The sequence below is a fragment of the Megalops cyprinoides genome, chromosome 16 (genome assembly GCF_013368585.1).
Source record: "Megalops cyprinoides isolate fMegCyp1 chromosome 16, fMegCyp1.pri, whole genome shotgun sequence".
NCBI lineage: Eukaryota > Metazoa > Chordata > Actinopteri > Elopiformes > Megalopidae > Megalops > Megalops cyprinoides.
Genome location: NC_050598.1, coordinates 14,891,546 through 14,914,566, shown reverse-complemented (window position 1 = coordinate 14,914,566; position 23,021 = coordinate 14,891,546). Strand labels below are relative to the sequence as shown.

At 40.2% G+C, this 23,021-nt stretch overlaps 1 protein-coding gene across 1 annotated transcript in view; it reads left to right on the top strand.

The window, feature by feature from the left end:
* The first annotated feature begins 463 nt into the window (after positions 1 to 463).
* Positions 464 to 23,021, top strand: part of LOC118791033 (stAR-related lipid transfer protein 13-like) — a 30,296-nt gene continuing 7,738 nt past the window's right edge. Inside the window, exons 1-9 of the mRNA XM_036548249.1 lie at positions 464 to 541; positions 12,242 to 12,313; positions 15,244 to 15,325; positions 16,618 to 16,681; positions 17,754 to 19,081; positions 19,176 to 19,349; positions 19,800 to 19,959; positions 20,281 to 20,479; positions 22,045 to 22,255. Of these exons, the coding sequence (XP_036404142.1) occupies positions 523 to 541; positions 12,242 to 12,313; positions 15,244 to 15,325; positions 16,618 to 16,681; positions 17,754 to 19,081; positions 19,176 to 19,349; positions 19,800 to 19,959; positions 20,281 to 20,479; positions 22,045 to 22,255 (2,309 nt within the window). The 5' untranslated portion in view covers positions 464 to 522. The remainder of the gene's footprint in view (positions 542 to 12,241; positions 12,314 to 15,243; positions 15,326 to 16,617; positions 16,682 to 17,753; positions 19,082 to 19,175; positions 19,350 to 19,799; positions 19,960 to 20,280; positions 20,480 to 22,044; positions 22,256 to 23,021) is intronic.

Here is a 23,021-nt window from a genome sequence, read left to right as displayed (position 1 = left end):
AAACCATAAACAGATTCGATTCTAATCTCAGACGAAATCAAAACCCAGGCAAAGCAAAACAAGACAAATCATGCCTTTTGAACATCTAGCAGTTGTGTTTTGATTGGCGGGATGAGCGGGGGAGGAGCGGTGGATCAGATTCTTATCTCACTGCCAGATGTAAAGAGAAGGACTTTGCCTAAAGGGGGTCAGTGACAGCAAACAGTGATTGACAAGTAGCCCCCAGTTTGCGGTCTGTTAGTTATCATGAATTTCCTAGGTTGTACCGCCTTCATGTCGCTTGGTTTCGGACACTGTTTCACCATGGTTTGCAGGGTCTCAGAGGACAGGTCCCTTCCTGCACACGTCCTTGGGAGAGGAAATGGGGCAGGGAAGGTGATGAGGAACTGGAGGGCGGAGGGTCGGGGGTGGGGGGCTCTAAAACAGCACACACTCAGGAAGTGGCCACAGAGTGAGTCAGGACTGTACTCTGCTGAGAAGTGAGAAGGTTACACAGGAGAGAAGCTGTGCTGCCCATCCCCAATGAGGACGCTTCTTAAAGGTATTCAAGAAATTTATATAATAATTATATATTTATGCGTAATTAATTACTTGTACACGGTATATATGAAAATTGGTATTTTTGACATTTCAAAATGTGAGCTGTTGAAATCTGTAGTTAAGATCAGTTTGTGTTGGCTCAATCTGGATTTAACCTACACAAAGGCCATTTTATTTACATTATAAAAAGTACAATTTTCCAGATAGCAAAACAGATTTGGAGTCTTTGCCTCTCTCCATCTTCATGTAATTGTCACATTTGGTGAAGTATTTTGTTTCCCTCTCCTTCAGACAGCTAGGCAACAGCTTTGCTCACTTCTCAGACTTTAACTAGGGTCTGTTCCACCCCTTTTGGTTGATGAAGTGGTATAGTCCAGTGGTAGGGGGTGGGGTGGGATGGGGGTGCCTGAGGTGGGACATTTGCACAGGAGGAACCAGATGGTTCTCAGCATGAATGGGGTCAGGAGGGGCATGTTTTATTAAGCTGGTACCGTACTCAACCTCTCAGAACCTTCTGTCCGTGGAGTCCCGTTTTGCTGTTGCTTGCTGGGAACATTCTTTTTGGATCTACAGTATATACCTCTGTGGTGCAGTTTTTCCTTTTATCCTCTCTCTCATGGACTTGTGGATGGTTTGAACTCTTCTAAGCTGTTCCTCCTGTTCTAACTCTGGGTCCTTAGTTACTTGTTTTCAATGAGAAGTCAGAATAACTTTCACACACTACTTTACAAAAATGGTAAGTTAAAGGACTTAGTGGTCAGTGTCAGTCATTTTTTAGACCTCATTGTTGTTTTTTATGCACAATTTTCTTCCTGTACAGTTTTGTAAGATGACAAACATTGGCCTTTTCATGGTGTTGTGGCTTAAGTGTATTAACATTTTCCTGCTGGAAAGTCTGCAGTCAGCATTGTGTTCTTTTTCTTCAGTTTTTGCCTTTTTAAATTGCCTAGAGCTGATAATTTGAAAATGGCATGTCCCATTCTATAAGTAAGATTCAAACTGTTGCACTGTTATCTCTGTTTATCTTCAAGACTGTTTGAAAAAGACATTCTTAGTGAGTGTGGCAAAAGTATATTTCCAATGATATGTCTGGTCGGCCCTGAGGTCTGTGTGTTATGCCAAGTGTTTGGAAATGTTGATATTGATAGAATCCACTATATTACATATGACTACAAGACACTGCTAAATCCATGTCCAGGACTCTTCTGGCTTACCACAGTATTCATTCAGGTCACATAAGGATTTTGCAGGCCAGGATGCAGTGTTGTATGACATAGTGTATAGCACTATGGGGTTGACCACTGGTGGATGGATAGTGTTTGATGATGTGCATGTCCTTATTCCTGCATCAGCATAATGATGAAATAGCCATAATTTCTATATAATAGCATGTTCGAGCATGTAGAGATTATAGAATAATTGGCTGCAGGAAGAGGCAGGTGCCCTTACCCCCCTCCTCATATCCCACACACTTACATACCCACACACACACACACACACACATACTCTCACCGCATATGTTGAGCACTGTTGGAATTTTAATTAGATAATGACATGCAGGAAGAACCCAGCAATGTGGGTGTTTTAATTCTGGACATCAATGAACCACATTGTAACAGATACTGAGTACTATCAGGAGATGAAAGGAAAACAACACAACCATACATGCAGTGTCCTGCAAAAGAATTCAGACCCTTGACCAATTCTAACATCTTACTGAATTGGAAATGATGCATTGGCATCTCATTCTGAATAATATTTTATTTAAAACACTGAAACTCAAAGTAAATTATTGTAAGGCTGGTTTTATGTTAGAAAATATTTTAAGAAAAATAAAAAACTGAAATATGTTGTTTGCATAATTATCAAACCCCCACACATTAATATTTCATAGTGCCACCTTTTGCTGCCATTATAGCTTTAAATATATTTGGGTCAGTATCTATCAGTTTTGCACACTGTTTGGGAGTGGTATTTACCCATTCTTCTTTGCAGATTTACTTCAGGTTGTTGAAGTTTGTTGGTTGATGCTTATGGACCTCAATTTTCAAATAGTGCCATAGATTCCCAATGGGATTGAGGAATGGACTGTAGGGTATTGACTTTGACTGCAGGACTTTTACTGTAGGACATTCATCTTTTAATTCTTGAATCACTCTATTGCTGCTTTGTGCTTGTGCTTGGGATCATTGTCTTGCTGAAAGGTGAACTCTCTCCCAAGCTTCAGATTTTAAGAGGACTAAAGCAGGTTCTCTCCATTCATTCGTCCTTCAATTTTAGATGACCATTTCCTGCTGATGAAAAGCATTCCCACAGCATGATGCTGCCACCGTGATGCTGCCACTATCTTCACTGTGGGGATGGTGTTTATTGAGGCGTGGGCAGTGTTAGGTTTGAGGCACACGTAGCACTTCTTGCCAAAAAGCTCTATCATGGTCTGACCACAAAACATTTTCCCACATCATGGTTGGGTCACTCTCATGCTTTCTCGAAAACTCCAGACGTGCTTTGAGATGATTCTTTTAGAGTAATGGCTTCTTTCTTGCCACCCTCCCATACTGACCAGTTTTATGCAGAGCTCTTGATAATGTTTACTGGTGCACCTTTACTCCGCTCTCAGCTGCTGAACTCCTTCCAAGTGATTTTTTTGCCTCTCTATTGCCTCTCTAGGATGGCCTTTTCTAGGCAGTGCCTGGGTGTTGTGATGCAGCTTCCACTTCTTGATTATTGATCTAACAGTGCTCACTGGGATATCCAAAAACTTGGATATTATTTTGTATCTTTTCCTAATTTATGCATTTGTATTACTTTATCTCTAACTTCTGTAGCATGTTCTTTAGTCTTCATTTTCACATTTTCTCTTCTGATTCACAGCCTGACCAATAATCCTTAAACAGAATTGGGTTTCAATCCAAAAAAAATGTGGCAGTTACTTTAATGATTCACAGGTAGATGCCAATGGTAAGGCAACTGTGTCCACATTTTGGGCAGTTTTTTCATCTGTGTAAACATGGAGCTTCCAAAACACATGTGGCTGAATACTTATGCAAACAGCATATTTCAGTTTTTTATGTTTCTTAAAAATATTTTCTGAGGTAAAACCAATGTTGTCTTAGTTTCAGTGTTTTTAAATAAAACATCACACACAGCAAAATTGCAATGTATCTTTTGTAATTCAGTAAAATGTTTGAATTGGTCAAGGGTCTGAATTCTTTTGCAAGGCACTGTTTGACTATGCAGAGTATGCACTGCATATTTATTTATCTACAGTTAAAGGGAAGAAGTAGGTTGTGGTGGGGTTGACATCTTTCCCCTCAGAAGTTCACCGTTATAGTGTTTTATATACTTTCATGGATTTTACCACAAAGTAGCTTATGGGGCGTCCATGTTGTCTTATGTGTAAAAGAGGGTAGACATTGCTGTGCTTTGTATCCTGGGTGAATATCTGGACTGGTGCGAATAGGCAGCCTATCAGGATAATGGTGGACATTATTGAATTACTTGTTTTGTTGATTCCCTAATTCAAGATGTGTTGTCCATTGGTGTCCATGAACACTTTCAGAGGGTAATTGGGTCAAGGACATTGTTCAAGGGAACAGCAGCAATGACAGGGTACCTGAACCTGGACCCCTTTAACTACAAATCTAATCCAGTCCACATACTTGCCACATAGCTGTGCTGTGGCATTGGAATTATTTTGCACCATGCATTTCTGTTTCAGTTTGCAAGACTTCTGCCTTGTGGTGTTTGTACCTAAGGGTGTACACATATGCACTCAGAATTTAAAGGAAGCTTGAATTAATTAGCTTCTAATGCTGGGGTATATGTGAACATCAAACCGTATCTCATGGTGGAGGGAATCTGAGAAAGCTGCTTTTCTTTGCAAAGTATTGTTAATATTGGGCAGGACATGCTCCCCTTTATTTGTATTGGTGGAGGCTTATGAGCCCTTTGCTGTTAACATGATAACTTGTTAAATTATAAAATATGAATGGGAGTAATAGTCTTGAAAAAATAGAGACTAAGTATACTTTTTTCCCATCAGTATGTCATAATGATAAATTCAGAAAATTCATGGCTCACTGAGCAGGAAAGAACCTTGACATTTCTGGCCTAGTAAATTAGCTGGTACTGTTGTTCTGGGTCAAAGGCGTGGTTGGAGTAAGTACAATTTAATGACATCCCATACAACTTCCAGAGCAATGTTGCTGTTGTTTCTCTTCCTATGATAAAGATTCCTAACTCTACAAAAAATAAACCCTGCATTCAAATTTTGTAGAAAACTGATAGCTGCTTGTGTGTCTTAATGCACAAATTCTGAAACAGGACGGTTCATGTCCAAACCCAAAACATTCGTTTTTCTCCAGTTTCTTTTCTTTGGCTGATATTAGCTTGTAATATGCTTGTAACTTGTAACATGATGAGGTCCAATCTACAGCAGATCTCTCTATTGTTCCTCCATGCCACTCTGTTTCAATACTTACTCTGATATGCAGAAGCAGCAACAATTTTTGAACAAAAATACAAATGCTGGCCAACACCTCCAAGTGCTCCATGTTCACATATCTATAGTGTGTCACTGTTTTTCTGGTTATGTATGATAAGTTGGCATCCTCTACTAACCACTCCCTTTAGCAACCCTTTCTCATCATTCTTGGGTCTTATGATGGAAGAAAACATTAAATAATTTGTGTCAATACACAAACATAAAAAGGACATTCTTGGCACTATTAGGACGATAACAGGGGAGCAGGGCTTTGTGTTGATGCTTGGTGAAAGGTTGTGGTCTTTAATGGAGTCTAAGGAAATGCTCAAGAACCCCACAGAAAACTAAGTACTTGAATTCAAATATCTGAAGACACCAGTGAATTGTATATGAGCACATGAGGTTTAAAGGCTCCATAAGCTGTCTTTATGAGATTCCCGTAATGAACTCTGAAAGCTCTGTTTTAATAAATGGTGGCAAGCCTACTGTTCATATGTGTTCCCTTAACAGTGGACTGACTCACTGAGCATGACCTCATATCCTGTTGGAACAAGATGAAGCTCATAGCTGAGCTTAACGTCTTCCTTGCTGTGAATTCGGAACTCTACCCAGTTATGTTCATTAAATACCTTATTTAGATATAGTACGTCAGAAAATGTTTATCAGTTAGTCAAATGCCACTATGGATTTAGGCAGGATGCATGTGGCTCGCTCAGTCATAAAATATGAAGATCCCAGCAGGAAACTCTGTCTTATAAACATTTAAATGTCTCCCCAAGTGTCAGCGGTCCCTCCTGGTGGTTGGGCCTTCGTGTCAGCCATTAACATCCCTTCACTTGAGCCGGCGGTGGCAGACCATCTGTTACCGAGCTGATGAAGCGGGAAAGACCCAACTCGCACTGCCCCATAGAGACAGAAAGGCCAGACCATTTAAATACAGACACAACAGTCATAAAACCAGCAGGCCGGGCCATGCAGAGGCTCTCTCTGTCCAAGCTGATTCCTCTTGTTACAGTCCCTGTCAAAGCAGCAGAGAGAGTTCATATTCTGTGTGTGTGTTCAACTGATGGGACAGCCCATAGTTATTACTCCATCACTCCAGTGTGCAATTGGGTCACATTTTAATATATAAATGAAATGGGTTTAAGTGGAAGCAAAAACTTAAAAAACATTGACTCCATCACATACTTGTGGCTTTGTTGAAACTGTACAGCCATGGTGCAACAAGTTGTGTTTTACTGTAAACCTGTGAGAATGGTTAGGCCGCAACTGTGTCTTGGCCAGGACCGGTGGTTCCCCAGTGTGTTATTCTGAAGGTGTGTGAAGAGTTGTCCAGAACTTACAGTTAAATCATTCTAGCTTCAGCAGACTCTCTGAGATTGAGCCAGAACCTTGCTCAAGAGAACAGCAACAGTGCTCCTCGTAATACTTGAACCTACCTTTGGTTCTAATCTGAAAAGAGAAACATAGATCAGTCCATGGAGCATTGGTGGGGATTGTCATGCTCACAGTAGTGTCTTTCTGATACCATTTTTGCATTTGCCTGTGTGTCTCTTGCACTGTTTCAACAAACATCTACAATACAAATGCAATGAGATTTGAAACTGTAAGTGGCTGTCTTCCCTGTTGTTGGTCAAAACTATTCACACGTACTGGACACCAGTTTCAAATACAGTGAAATCATTTCTAAATGGGATGTTTAAAGTTGAAGAACAACAGGCTAGATTTTAGGGAACCATATAAGAGAGTGGGATTTCACGCTAAATCTCAGACATATATAAAAATATATATAAGACAATTCATTGTTAATTCATTTTTCCTGTGATAGGAAGGATTATACTATGCAATGCCTCTCCTTCATCAATTGTCCAAAATGCCAAGCTCTTGTGGAGTATAGTATACTCTTGTGGAGAATATATATGTCTTGTGGACATAGTATAAAAATATCAAAGTATAAATTATTAAGTCTCTTGTGCACCTAAACACTGTTATCTCAATTTGACATTACATGGGAAGGCCAACATTTATAAGCCTTAGGTAACTTGCTGGCAAAACCCAATTTCTTACAACTGCACATTTGGAAGATAGAGCCCTACTTAGGCTATTCTTTGTTTTATTTTTAGTATGGAAACAATAACTGGGCAGATTTCTAGATAGCCAAGTAAGAATTTTAAACCATTATATAAATAAAGCCCTAGTTTTATAAATAACTATCTACAATTTTTAAAATAAAATACAGTGTGAATTAAATGACATGTTAAATTAACAGTAATATACAGCACTGAAGGAAGAACTGGCAATTCAACACAAACTAAGCAGCTAATAATATACAAATATTCAGATGTGAAAATTAATACCTGGGAGTAAATAACCTGGGAATACTGGAGGTAACTGCACAAGGAGCTCCAGGTCCATAAGCCAAATTGAGATACTTGAAAAAGAAGTATTCCAAACATTAACTCAGTTTTTACACTACATTGCATAGGATTGTGGTGCTGGGTCACTTGTTTTCAAGTATTTTTAATTTTTCAGTTAGGCACAAAAGCACAACTGATGCAGAGCTAATGATCCTGTTGTATTAGATATAGGTATAAAGAATGCTAGGGTTCATAGTTTGACTGCACCTCCTCATGTCTTCATATAATAATAACGAATATAACAATAATGAAGGTATTGTATGCTGACCCATGGTTTGCCTGGAGTCGATTATCCTCTATCTCACTTTGCTGAATGTCAGGCAATGATATACGGTCGGTGTCAGGACAGGTATTCATTTTCTGTGTGGCACAGGGGCCCTGGCGAGTGGCCTTAATTACCCTAGCCACCCTGCCGTCGGGGTGAAGGTTTAGGGGGGTGTAATGACCTAGTGAGTAGGGCTTTGAGGCCCCTGACAGCTGGCCTTAGACTCTCCGGGACAGCTGAGAGACCAATACCAGATGGTGGCTCCCTCCAGGACCCTGCAGTTGCTCTGGGGCGAGAGCGTTTGAAGTCCAGGCAGACTCCCAGACACCAGCGGGTCCTCTGGTTTGTCACGGTGTAAGGGAGCGAGTGCAGTCATCCGGGGGCGATAAAAAGAGCAAGGGCATCGTCTCATTGCAGGAGTGGAAGCTGTGGTGGAAAAGGGTGCTGGGGCTTAGGGTAGGTATCTCAACTGCATTCACCAGGCTCAAGGTTTTACAACTTTTACAACTTTTTTCCAAAATGAGTTAGAGACTTTAGACTTTATATCATTGGCCATATTGTATCTTTTTGGGTTAGTAACTGGGTCTTTGCAAATTGTGTACAATTATCAACTTCATATGAACTTCATAAGACGTTGTCAAGATCTCTTGTAGGGTGGAACATGGGCAAGAGCAAATCTGTCTTGTATTATAATAATGTACTGTATTCTTGGCTGTTATGTTTTATTTTCATTACTTTTTGTGGAATGTGGGGCATAAAGGTTGAAACCTGAAACTTAATAGCTTTAAAAAAAGGTTGTTGCTGGTGTTCTTTCTAGCTCATTTTATTTTCAAATGAATTTCTTGAGAAAATGCTTTAGCCTTATTATGTCCCAAACCACTGTACTCTGCGGAAGTGGACTATTCCCTCAGCACCGCTCTGTAACCTCAAATTATTCCCCACACAGATGAGTGATCAAAGTGCTGTGGCTCCCCTGCATTTTAAAGCCTGTTTACAGGATGCACAAGCCGGAGGAACTTGGGGAGTCAGGAGAACCCAGACAGTGCTCCTTCTTGTTAGTTTGGATGTAAAAACATCCTAATCACATACCACATACATGCTATCATCCGTTTGGATGTAAAAACATCCTAATCATTCCACATACATGCTACCATCCTTACCTGACACACACATACTATTATAAACCGATAGTTTTTCACATAGGTAGAGGAAGTGTGAGAATGTTTGTGCGTGGCTCTGGTGAAAGTTTTTTTTTTTTTTTTATAAGCCATTCTATTGAGTTTGGGACGGGGGATGGGGGTGGGATTTGATAGCAGATGGTCAGTAAACATGGGATTTTGAGCTGTATTTTCTCTCAGATCGAAGGATTTACCATTTCCTATGTACTGTACATGCCCATGTACACGCCCACTTCTCTCCTATGTGTTCAGCTTTATGGATGGTTCCTCTCATAGGGGCCTTGAATGATTTAGCACTGTGATTGCCATAAGACGTGCCGTTATAGATTTGCCTTCATATATTCTCTTCAGATGATATAAGAACCCCTTCAGAATCCTGCGTCCTTTGCTTTCACATGGCCACATGACATTATTCATCACAAGTCTCTCGTCACCTCTCCCAACTGGTCTACATCATAAGCTATGGTGACAAGCAGTGCAGTTCTTGGCGGGGTCTTCCTTCCCCCCAAATCGTTGGGTAATAGGATGCGTCATTGGTTTATGTGTCAGGGGCTCCTGTGGTTGAATTGTGAAGTCTTGGGGAAGCTCAGGAACATGTGGGTTTTCCCAGAGGGTCCCATCCCCTGTTAGTGCCGAGGGATCTGGGGGGTTGAGGAATGTCGGTGAGAAGAGGAAAATGCCGAGGGGAAAAAAAAGACAGGAAGCGGGTGTGAAACAATAACGTGAGCTTGTGCATTTTCGATCACAGACGTGGATAACATATGCGTGCTTGCAGCCATTTTCTTCTCTTATAACAGAAGCAGTGAGTCTCATGTCTCATTTAAATCCAGCCTTTTTTATTAAAATTATAGATTGTGTACCACATCAACTGTTTCAGGTTTTAGCTTAGGGTGTTAGGTGTAATGTGAGGTATGTATACAAAACTCCATCACTCAACATGCCACCTAATCAGAGCTCTCATAATGCTAAAAAATCAATTTTCAAAAAGGCTTTTTTCTTTTTATTTATTGAAGATATACTGAATGTTCTGATCAGTCCCATGATTATCAATCCCTGTATGGTCCCAACTAACATTTTACTTCTTCAGTGTTAATAGTGTTAAAGCTGGAGTGATAAATACCACCATGCATGTGTTTCACCTATTTCTGTTACTACCACTACCATTAGAAAAGTAATTTACATTTCAAAACCTCAGCATCCAACTTGGAAAAAAAAAAAATCAAAAACAAAAAAAATCATAGATCAAATCGGGATCATACTGTTCTCTTAAATCATAGAGGATTTATTTATTAATGCAATTGATTTTAAAGCTGTTTCATTATAATTCATGATGTGCAATTTTTCATTTTTCCTGTAATTCCTAAAATGTAGCTACCAGCTTGCATTGAACCTTAAATTGTCTTGAATAATAGTATTTGCTGTAATATTTAATGACAATAACAGCCGCAGCATTAACTTTTGAAAATTCAAGTCAAGGTGGTGTTTTCAGACTAGCAGAATGTCATTGCATATGTTATTGTTTATTAACATAAATGGAGTGAAAAAAACAGTTTAGGTATAGCTCAAATAGCAATAATCGGAAATGAAAATTCATGAGGCATCAGATGAAGCATTTGCATGCAGCAACACAAAGTTAGGCTGAAACAAGCAAAACCGTTTATTGTTTGTGTAATTTCCCAACTGTTTTGCAGTGTGTCTGCATATGACTGAGGCTGACTAAAATACAGTTACATTTAAGGGCATGCCACTGCTGTGTTGGATGTTTCATTTTTTTACACTTAACTTTTACACTTAACTGGCAACGGCAGGAGTTTGCGGCAGAAACGGCACATCTAGGAAGAGATGCTTGTGCATTAGCATGTGTTTTTTTTTGTCTCGCCAAAGCGAACTGTAATGTTATAAGGACTGTGCAAGCTAGTTCAACAAGGCAAATAAAGTTATGTAACCGTAGGGCACGTGTTGTCAGAATGAGAAAGAAAAAATTGCGGAGCATCTGCATGTTATGCATTTTTGATTGATACCATTTTCTGATATGCAAATTAGCCATGGGAAATGCTGTGCTGTAATTTGGTTTGATATGAATCCCACTGAAAAGCTGATGCATTTTTAAAGAGAAAACTGGACTTAATTTGGATACAGATGTCTGTAATTGGGACAAGACAGTGATAGGATCTGAGATGTGAAGGATCTTAGATGTGAATTTTACCTGATTTGTACCTGAAGTGTTCACCCATTCACAAGTAGAGCATGTCTACTTGAGGAAGAAAAGATCTCCTAATAACTGTTGGAGTCTGAAAATGTAATAAAAGCTTTGATCATAAAATAAGAAAAGATCATATAGCAGCACTTTTGCTTTGATATAACGTTGCAGGGGAATGAGCTCCAGCAGAGTACTCTCTCATACGATGAACAGTCCTGGCCATGGACTTTTAGAAAAATTGATATTCTTTTGTACTTGAAAGCTGTATCACCTTCAAAAGCAGTAAAAACATTCAGTGGATGGTCAGATGGAAAAAAGATTGAATGGATATAGAAGACGTACTATGGATCAAATATCCCATGTTTGCCTTTGGCGGGAAATTGCATTAACTTCTACTTAAATCCTCAAAGCTGGACCTTACAGAAAGCCAACAGCATCATACAGTGAAGGCTGTAAAGGCTGCGGGCAAATTCAGACAGGTGGCTGATATACTGTTCTGACCCTTCACTACCCCTTAGCCAGAGAGAATAATCTGGATCAATCTGCCAGCTGATAACGCTGAGAGATGAAGAAATATAGTGTATGTTCTGAAGGTGCTTAGAGGTCACAGAGGCTGTAATGAGCTGCTGAATGATGTGGTTTGTGCAGCTTAGAGATACAAGATATTGGTACAGTGTGCAATATTTGTCTGTAGAGCCCAGTGCACTGCCAATCACATGTTGTTATTTATTTTCCATAAATAAATATTCAAACGGGAATCAAAGTCAGACATCTGTGACAAGTTCTTTGCATCTATAATGCATTTCTCGGGTGGCTGAGTGATTGCATAATGCTTGGGCCTTTTCATTTTTAATTTATTGGCTTGATGTTAACATGGCTTGATTAGGGTGTCAATACTTATGTCAGTAAACTTTCTCAAAAGAAGGAATATTCAACCATAAAATGAGTTTAGCTTAAAAGTACTTAATGACACCAGTCTGAGTCGGTGTATCGATTCATTTAAATACCTTTGTGTGGGTGAATTGAGGCAAAGTAGCTGGGATTTATGCATATCTTGGGTAGTCATTGTTGCAGATGCTTAGGTAATTTCCAAAGCCAGCCGCAATTTAATCTTGTAATGAACAATGATGCAAGCCGGTACTTTCTTTTTTTCAGAACATGAGGCTAAAGAGGCATGTGATTGGCTGCGGGCAGCTGGATTTCCACAATATGCACAACTCTATGAAGGTAAAAATTCTCTAAATTGTCTCTGATCAGTGCTTTATTGTTATAACTCTGATGTTGTGGTCCTTTGCAAGTAAAAAAAAAAAAAAAACAGCCTCTCTCGGACAAAAGGAATAGATATGAGGCTAATTAATCACGATGGAGCAATATTAAAATCAGAGCCATGAGCAATGTGTGAGCAAATCTATATTACGGAAAGGTCATAAAATAATGAGGGTGCAGTTGAAAAAAAAAAGCATGAATACCAGCCATCCGTTATGAACTCTATTGAGCCTTAATGTGCAATGGCAATATTAAACATGCAGTCATATTCAAAGGGCAATTGGTATTTCACTTTACATTATGCATTAAATATATTTAAAGTAACGTCTTTGTTATTCAGTGGAGATAGGGACTAGAAAACTGACTAGAAGTCTGTAAATATTATACCAATGGACAAAGGGGATTGGTTCCAAACATAAAACAACCTTGTATTCACTGCAAAAGAAACAATATCTGGTACATCCAACCTAAAACTTTCCCTGGGTTATATTTTCTCACAAAGCAGTTGTCTCTTTATGGCTTGACTCAAATTTAGCAGTGTTTGCTAAACATTGGAACAGAGAGAGACAGATTACTTATCAAGATGTTGTTCTCGTGGTCTTAAAGTGCTATTCTAGTGGTATTGATAGACTTATTCGATATTATGATTGATTTTTAGCATCACTAAATTTAAAAATACAAATTAATTAAGCAGAATTATACAGCACTTTATTACCCAGGGTTAGGCAATTGTGTTCAGTTGCTTATTCTTAGATGGTTTCTAAGACTAGTTGTGTTAGCAGCACTTAGTAATACTTTTTCTGCATATATCACAAAGCATCTCTTCTAAATTATTGTGGTCTCCTCTTTAGTTTGGTTTAAATTGAAGTTGTGTTGGCCTTTTACAGGAAGACCTATGTTGTCCATTTGATATTGCAATGATAAATTGGCGAAGAGTGTCTGCAAACTTCAAAGAGTGTGTGTGCTTCATCAATGCTTCATCACTGCGTCTCCTCTCGTTTTATTAAACAGATTTATTAAAAAGCTTGATCTAAATCTGTTTTTGTCCTACAGTTGCAAAACAATGAAAGACAGGCTACATTTTTACAAACATTCTTTCTGTTATTTGAAAATTAATATGGAAAAAGAAAAATCCAAAATGCAATAAATAAATCAATGATCATGGAACCAAATGATTATATGAATTGACAATTGGTCTGCTCCTATAATTGCAATCACATGATTATTTGATAATCTCAACAGCCCTCCCTCTGTTTCATCACAGAATCGACCAATTTGAATTACCAAGTGCATTGATCTTGCTGTGATTGTGCATTGAGTGCTGAGTGTCATCTTCTTCTGATGTAGTGCACTACAGTGAATAAAGTCTGTACAAGTAAACAAATAAAGAACAGAAAATTCAGCTCAACAATTTAACAAACTTTTTTTGATGGTCATCTATGGTGGAAACTTAAACTTAAAAAAAAAAAAAAAACTTAAAAAAGTTATTTCTGTCCAAATAACCAAGAAAATAGCTGGGTGGCATAACGCAATTTTAGGCCCAAACTGCCCTAGCCCTGACATGTTACGTCAGGTCCTGTTGTACGTGGGTGGGTTACAGGGCTTCAGATTGAATCTGTGTCTTGAATCGGCCCTGGGCATATTAGAAGGGTTACTGTAATGCAAGTTTGTAGAGAGGTGAAAGCGTAATCAGAGAGAATTCTTTCCAGGGAAAGGCATAACTTCCCAAACCACTAATGGCTGAGGGTGGGAGAAATGAATGCAATGTGTGATTAGCATAAAACTACAAAGCTCTCAACCAATATAGGCTAATCAGCTGGATGATTTGCATGGCCAAGTGGAAGATAATTGAACTGCCACTTCATCATTATGGTTATCTTCATTTTGAAATCTTATTCATATTTAATATTGAAATAACCCCATTTGATATTCTTGTCTGAGTCATTCTCACTGTAAGGATTGATGAACTTCACATGGGATGAAAAAGCTGACTGTTAATGTATTTTAAATAGGATGCAAATGGAAATTCTTAGTTCCCATGTCGAGGGATTTTGATGAAATGTTTAGGGGGCTGATATCTCAGTGTTCAGTTTGCAGTGGCCTCGGAAGGAGAAATAGGCAGAAACAATTGAAGGAAATGACATAGCAGGGATGACAGTAGACTGTTTTTTTTATCCACTCAGAGTAAGATATTTTCAATGAACAAATGCAGAAGAGATAAACCTTTTGCACTGTGCAAGCATTCCTGACATATTTTGTGGAAAGTAAAGCAAGAATGCATTTCAAATATTGAAGAATAACACTGAAGCTATGCAATTATTATTAATGTATGAACTGTTAATCACATTTCTGTTTTGAGAAATATTTCTATATTTTTAAAGCTTGCATGTGATGTAGGTAATTTCAGGGCAACATCTTGGTGTGGTTTTGTGGTGTGAGAGTAAGAACGCTGTCAGAGGCTTTCACTGTGATAGTTCACAACTCTTCTTCTGTAAAGATTTAACATTTTCTGTGAGGTTTGTTTGGCTTGAAGGAAATTCTCTTTTAAGTGATCTATGGTGAGAATTGCGGTGCAGCTTGTTTTTGTAATGTGCCAGCTCTTACGAAACAATCCCTTGTAGAAGTGTCTGGTGGACAAGCTAGGTGTAGGCCCCATTTTGTACTCCACTCTGTTAATCGATCCGAGACATTAGATCACATCAAAAGTAACTCCACAGGGGTAACCAATTTAGGCAGCTTGAAAGGAACTGAAAATTACAGATGTCAAAGAGGTGGCTAGTTCTGCCTAGTTCTTTGTAAATACGCATTTATATTGGTTTCTCCCTCCATTTGTAAAATTAAAAACAGCAAAATGTTTTCCTTGATCCTAATGTAAAGCTTTTGCATTGCAGATGGACTGTTTCCTACTGATATTTCCTCAGTTAAAAAAGACCATGATTTTCTGGATCGAGATTCACTGAAAGCTCTGTGCAGGTAAGAAACACATATATACATATATGGTTCAAATTGGCTGTACAGTAAATGTAGTACCTTGCATGAAAAATACAATAAGACCCAGATAACATGAAATTTATTTGACTGTATGTCAAAATTTCTGTCCATTTATTGCTTCGTATTGGCTCATCCTACATTTTGTGGAATGTGACTCCATGTCCTCAGTGCTTGAAATCCATCTCCTCTGAGGTGCCAGTCAAAAAGTCTTTCTTCTGCAAGGCTGTGAGAGGTTCTTTTTCAGAGGGACTGAGAGCAGGAGGGTGAAGTTTATAAATCAGCTCTGTCATATCTCCCTCAGAAGTGCATCTCCTACTGTGAGCTGCCATGCCTCTCTTAGACTCTAGGAAAAACAGTATTGCCTCATTTTCCAGGATATCGAATGAATGATAATTTTAGCAGTCCAAATGGAGTAAATGCCATTTTTAGAGTGTTTAGAATGAAGAGTGTTTAGTTGAATAGGTCTGATTCACATCATATTTGAAGAAGAGAAATTTGAAGATGTCTTATACAGTACAGACTGCTGCAATACAACTCAACATTCCCAACATTGAAATTTGGTTCAAAGTGGGGAGAAAAAAAATCATTAAATTCAAATTCACTGAATACATTTGGAAATAAATATCCAATTTATTCTGAACTCGAGTGCAGTTGGGACTTAACATGGCGTGAAATTTGTGTCTTGAGGGGCTGGTGTGATGTACAAACAGCAGACCCCCTTGGAGTTCCCGTGAGCCTGTCTGTCTATGCAATCTCACTGCCACAGCTATTGCCAAGATAAGGCCTAGTATACATTCCCTCATATGTGTTGGCACCTCCTTGGGTTACATTTATCGGTGAGAACACACTGGCAGGCTCAAGTGCTTCTATTCTTTCTGCAATTCCCTACTCTTTCATGGAAATCCCTACAGTAAACCAGACTTTAAAACAGTAATACGGCATTTGGTATACATTAATCTTGGTACAAATGTTTCTTTCCTGTGTGAGTTTCATCACAAAGTCTATGTACTTTGGGATTTACAAAAGTAGCACACCACAACATGGTAGTGATTGGCAGTAAAGATATTAGTGTCTCTTCAGTTGGTAGCTTTGAAGGCTTTTTGATCCAGTGGGGTTTTGGGAAACAGAATAGCTCGAATGAGTCATTTGTTCAGGATGGTATGTGATCCATGCTGTACGTGTGCCTCCTTCTAAAAATTGTCACTGTTTTGGGGCAGGACGGGTTGTGAATACTGTATGTCTTAATGTCCCTGTGTCTATTCCCCTCCTTGCAGGAGGCTGACAGCGCTGAACAACTGTGCCTCCATGAGGTTGGAAGTTCACTTTCAGAGGAAAGAGGTGGGAGCAAGACAATCTTTCAGTGTTGCTGTAACCCATCTCATTATCATCTAGGGTCACAATATAGAAGTTCAGTTCCATGGCCACTAGCTTGAAGGATGCAGGTTTGACAACTGCATAAAGTACTTAGACTGAATATTTCTGCAAAATATACATAAATGGGTGACATTTATAAATAATGAATGAATAAGGTGTGAATGGATAATATGCTTGAGATTAGAGTGCCTGACAAGCAAAAACTAAGGTTTATTATAGTCTGGCTTCTGTCCAGTGGTGGTTTGGTCCAGAACCAAAGCTATTGCGCAAAACAATCTACCCTTTGACCCATGCAGTCATTCGCCCAAAAAAAACCCAAAAGAGCATACAGAGTACAGCTACATACCTGAGCCTGTTTTTGTATGTGTTTGGCACAAGACACCGAGTAGAAAAGAGACTGATTTTTTTTTTTTTTTGTATAATACATTTTAAGATTTTTTTTTCACAATAACAAAAAGAACATCCTCTGGATTCAATGTGTCAAACTGATTTATATTGTTGACAGCATTAATCTGGTGTCACAAGGAAGACACCTCTTTTGAAGGCACATTACAAAGAAGCCATGTGAATTTTCCAAAATGCGCCTCAAGTCGGATCATGTCATGTAGTCTGATGAAAAAAGAGTTTTTCAGATGCTCATCGGCATGAAGTTTCACTCCAAAAAGATGAGACACATGTTGTTGAGAACATTGTCTCCTTTATGCAATATGAGCATTGATCTGTTTGGATTTTGGGTTACTTTGTACCTTTTGGTTCTGCAGCTTTTGTTAGAACTGAGCAAACGATGAACACAAAATTGTAACATGACATGATCCAGAGCATGCTTTGGAATGATGGTGTAAAAAATCCATAGGGAGAAGCACCCCAACCTTGAAAAACTTGAGGAAATATCCTGTCAGTGTTATCAAAGCCAAAGATAGATTAATACAGTACCAAGAGCAGGGATGTGAATAAATTTGGTCATTGTGTTTCTTGAAAATGAGATCGATCACAATAGATACTGTGATTGTGTGTAATGTTTTAAATATCTGTTCAGAGTGAAGACTCAGAGGAAGATGACTTTTGTGCCATCAGTGACCGGTGGGAATTTCAGCGGGATAGTAAAAGATGGTCCAGACTGGCCCTCTCCTCCCCACCTTCTCCTGGGGCAGAGGGTCTCCACACTCCTGGGCTGGCCTGGGCCAGCAGGGAGAGCCTTCTTAGTGACCTCAGCGACCTGGGGGCCACCTCCCTCCATAGCAGCAGTCTGAGCATGCAGAGTGCCCGGGAGACCACGCCAAGCCAAGGTAGTACCGCTACCGCCACCCCCACCACTGCCACCAGCCTCATCTCCTCAGCTTCCAGCTCCACTGCCACCTCCTCCTCGCACAGTGACGCCGAGGCCCGCTCCTCCCCGGACCAGGCCCCCGTCCGAGAGAGGACCAAGAAGCGCTCTAAAAGCTTCCTGAGGAAATTGGATTCATTCCGGCGCAAGGAAAAAGACAGAGAGATGACTGATGAAAAAGACACTCCTGCCCAAGGCGTAGATGTCAAAGAGCGGTGTACCCCATCCCCTGTTAGTCTGCACTGTACGACTAATGACAGCCTTCCTGGCTTGAAGCAAAGTGGCAGTGGGAGGAACCACTCAGCTTTCAGCAGGAGGGCTCAGACTCTAGGCAGGACGACGGCCAGCTTATCTGGCACGGGATGGAGGGACAAAACAAAAAGCAGTTGGATTTACTTAGAAGATTACCAGATGGAAATGAAGGTTCCTAGCTGGGCTGAGCTAAGGAGTAGGTCAGGGAATGCTCAGGAGGCTCGTGTGTTCCATCTCCCAACAGATCACAAGCCCGGCACGTTCCCCAGATCTTTTTCCATGGAGAGCTTGTGTCCCAATGCCAACGATGGTCTTGGGGGTTGGCGGATGGGAGATGCGTCCGTAGATGTCTCCTTGTGCAGCAGTGGGGATTTGCAAGATTTCACAGGGCTGGAGCAGAGACGGAGCTCCTGCAGCTCCGTGGGGAGTGTTTATGACAACGTTCCGGACCCATGCCAGAGTTCCCAGGATCCACTGAGCCCGGGAGGAGAGGATATCTCCAAGCACCTGGACGACATTCTGCAGCATGTCCACGGCCTCCAGCAAAACCTCGACCTGTGGTCCAGGAGGATGTGCCTGGATTTGGAAGATGATGATAACGTCTCTGAGGAGACTGTGGAGACTGTTCGTCCCTTAAGCCTCCGCTTTGAGGAGCAGTCCATGTCAGACGTGGGTACAACGGCCAGTGACTTCGACAGCACGGGGAACTCACTGAACGAGGCTGAGGAAATGGAGATAAGGGAACGACGAGATTCCGGAGTAGGCGCCTCTTTAACCAGGCCAAACAGGTCAGCTAGTAAATAGACTACAGAAATTTGTTTAACCCTGTTTGCTGTGTCTGGTTTGCCTGAATGTCACCCGCATGTGTGGTCTGTGTTTCAGAAAGCTGAGGTGGCACAGTTTCCAGAACTCCCACAGGCCGAGCCTGACCTCGGCGACATTGGAGATCAATCGACAGTCTGCTGCACAGCTGAACCTGCTCCAGAAGTTCTCCCTGCTCAGACTTACTGCTATCATGGAGAGATATTCTGTGCCTAACAAGCAAGGCTGGAGTTGGTGAGTGTAAGAGCTGAAAGAGTGATAGATTACTTGCAAATATCATCCCTCATATGGAAAAGCAATGTACACATCATGTGGGAGCTTCATGTGGGTCTCCAATGTGCTTTTGTCAAGGGTGCATTTGGAAGATGGCACACAAATAATTGTATACACTTATTGTGCTTTTCTGAAAGGTGTGCAGTATCTGCCTCTAATTGTGCCTTCCAATCAATAATCTCATTAGTATGTCTGTACTCAGTAAAGAAATCAATGCTGCTTTGATACCAAGAGGCCATTAATAGTCAGAGACGTTTAAATGTGCCTTGTGCTAATAGGTGCTAGGTAGTGATCATATATGGTCAGCTACAAAGCATTAGGAATACATTTAATCTAATGCGGAAGTGATTTCAGTGCATAAGACAGTGAAAACATTTCCTTGGGATCCACTCCTGGACTTTCTTCTCACAGGATGATGCCCAAATTCATGAAGAGAACCAAGACTCCAGATTACAAGGACAAAAATGTGTTTGGTGTTCCCCCCATTGTGAATGTGCAGAGGAATGGACAGCCCCTGCCCCAGAGCATCCAGCAAGCCATGCGCTACCTCCGCAGAAGATGCCTTGACCAGGTAGAGTTGTCTGTCTCACTGACATAATTTAATCACCATGCAAATAATAAATGACTGACCCTCAATTTATCCCATGTAGTGTCTCAAATGTATTTTTTTCATTTGAAGACATTTAGTGGTCAAAAGTGCAGATACGTCATTGACATACTGCAAAATATCTGAATAAAATAAAATAAGGAATATTCTGTTGCATGAAATGAAAGTTGTCTAGTGTGTAATATGTTGTAGTACTGTACATTTATTAAATATGTCCTAACAATATAAACAAGACTGGAAAATAAAGTGTGACCATTTACTTCAGTTTGTTAATTGTACGGATAGGTTGGTATTTTCCGGAAATCTGGCGTGAAGTCTCGGATCCAGGCGCTGAGACGGCTGAATGAGAGTTCCCCAGATCATGTCAGCTATGAGGGCCAGTCACCGTACGATGTGGCGGACATGCTGAAGCAGTACTTCCGAGATCTCCCAGAGCCTGTGTTCACTGCCAAGCTCACAGAAACCTTCCTGCAGATATACCAATGTAAGTTTGTATTCATTGTTCATACTAAGATGTACCTGCTGTTAGGTATGCTGCTGTTGCATTTCCAGACTGCATTGTATGACTAATTATTTACTAGTTTTGGCTTCCCCCTCTTAGCTGGTTGCTCATCCAATCATTAACTAAGCAGGGTATTTTTTGGGGTGGGTCTGCGCTAAAGTGGCAGCCTTGTCTGTCAGCCTCGTTGTACAAAGACAAAGAAGTCTACTCCAGCAGGGAGGTCATGGGGCGTCTCTCATATCACTATTCCATATTCTGATTGTTAATTAACTTTAAATTAAATTAAATTAAATGTGCACAACTAATAACATCTATTTGTGATGGAATGGTACATTCTTTGGGTATATTGTGTTGCACTTCGGTGTTGGGCCAGGTGTGCATACGCAGTCCCAACCCTGTGTTTGGCAAAGGCTCTTGTTTGTGTGTGGGTGGTGGTGTCCTTGTGTCCTTGTCCTTTGTGTCATTTTGTTGGATGCACCTTGTGTACTTCAAGAATTACTCTGCTGAATGTCAAAAATGTAAATGTAATATGCTAATGTCATGTTCACCCCCAGGCTCACAGAGGGCTTCACATACAGCCATGCATCCAGAACCACTAGACCACATCCATTTCTTGTTTTTCTAGATGCAGCCACGTGCCTGGGGCTCATATACATTTCATAATTGCAGAAAAATTCCTGCCTCCGATGACTATTATTGCTGCATATAAAGGCAGCAACAGACTTGCTTTCCGTTTTAAAATTGTATTCTGTACCCTGCTGTTAGTAAACTCACATCCTGTCCCAATAACGTTTGCTTTTAGACAATTCCATTTTGGTTTTTTTACACTAATTTTACACTAGCTACATAAGAGATTAACTTGCACTTACAAACAAAGAAGTAGTTATATATATTCACAACAATCACCAATGCTTCAGCACATTCTGAAGATGGAAATTGTGGGAATTGTGCTGACATGTTGCTTTTTTTACAATAAAAGATTTTAAAAGTAAAGGAATGTGGCTACTTTATTTATTTCTTTATTTTTGTTTCACATATTAAAGTACAGGGTTACATAGCTTGCATTAATGTAATTCTCCATTTACCAAGGTTAATATTTACTGAAATAATTCAGGTTAAGTACTTGGATTAAGTGTAGAACAGTGTCATACCCAGGATTCAAACCTGCAGCCTTCTGGTACTTTGTGGAAAAAGTGTTTACAGTTCCATAAAAGTAAAAAAAAAAAAATAATAAAAAATATAATTTCAAACTTTATTCTTCCCTCATGCTAACAGCTGGAGCCAACAAGAAAAAATATTTGCTCCAAGTGTGTTTGACGACAGTTTCACAATTTCTTTTTTTTTTTTTCTTTTTCCTGCAGTGAAACAATAGACCTGACAGTATCTCACGGCCCTTTCTTTTCAGCAGTTTTGGATCTTTTCCAGATCTGAGCTTTTTTGTCTTGCTGTCCTGTCTCCGGGGATGAAGACAGACTCTTCCCTCTGCTGTCTTCCGGGTGTCTTTTTCACTCTGTCCCAACCTCTTTTGCCCTGTGTCTTTCTCCCAGGGGTTCCAAAGGACCAGCGCCTGCAGGCTGCCCAGGCCGCGGTCATCCTGCTGCCGGACGAGAGCCGGGAGGTCCTGCAGACCCTGCTCTACTTCCTCAGCGACATTGCCTCCGCCCAGGACAACCAGATGACGGCAGGAAACTTGGCCGTGTGCCTGGCCCCTTCCCTCTTTCACCTCAACATCTCCAAGAAGGAGGGGAGCTCCCCCAGGTAGAAAACAGCTCCCGCCATGTACTTAAGGGTTTACAGTTACACCCTCAACATAGATGATGAACCTTTCCTTCTATCTCTGTCTTTTACCCTCTCAGTCAATTTCAAATTCAAATGTGCTTTACTTGCAAGACTTGCAAGAGAACTTTTGTTGTATGTTGTTGTGTGGCAAATAATCACAATGACCATGATGTGCTTATCCATGTCTGTACCATTTATTTTCATATGAACAGAGAAATTAGATACAACTTGATTTGGCTACTGAATAAATGGGTAACCTTAAACCAATTTGTACTTTCTTCCTAATCCTCTCTTTCTTCTTTCTGTGCTTCTTTGTATATTTCATCTTCATTTTTGGCCCTATCAAATTATTGCAAATCCTCCAGTAATCTAGTAGTGCTTCTCAATGTTAGTCTTTCCTGTCTGAATAGCATAAATTGCATCATATTTATTGTAGGCAGTTGTAAATGAGCTGCCTCTTTTGACTTGCAAGGAAATATTACATGCACAGCTACTCTCGATGTGTTATCTAACAGGGACAGACTAGGATCTAACAAGGACAAGCTTTTTAGGATGCAGTTCTTCAGTTACAGTCTATTCTATTCCAAGGAATCAATTGTCATTCCTTCACCGTTTTCAGCATTGGTCGTATACCTTAGCACACAGAACACAATGCAAACCACATTGTGTTCCGAAACTAAAATAATTATCCAAGGGGCCGAGTAATTTGAAAGAGTGGAAGGAACTGGTTAGCATTCCTTTGGAA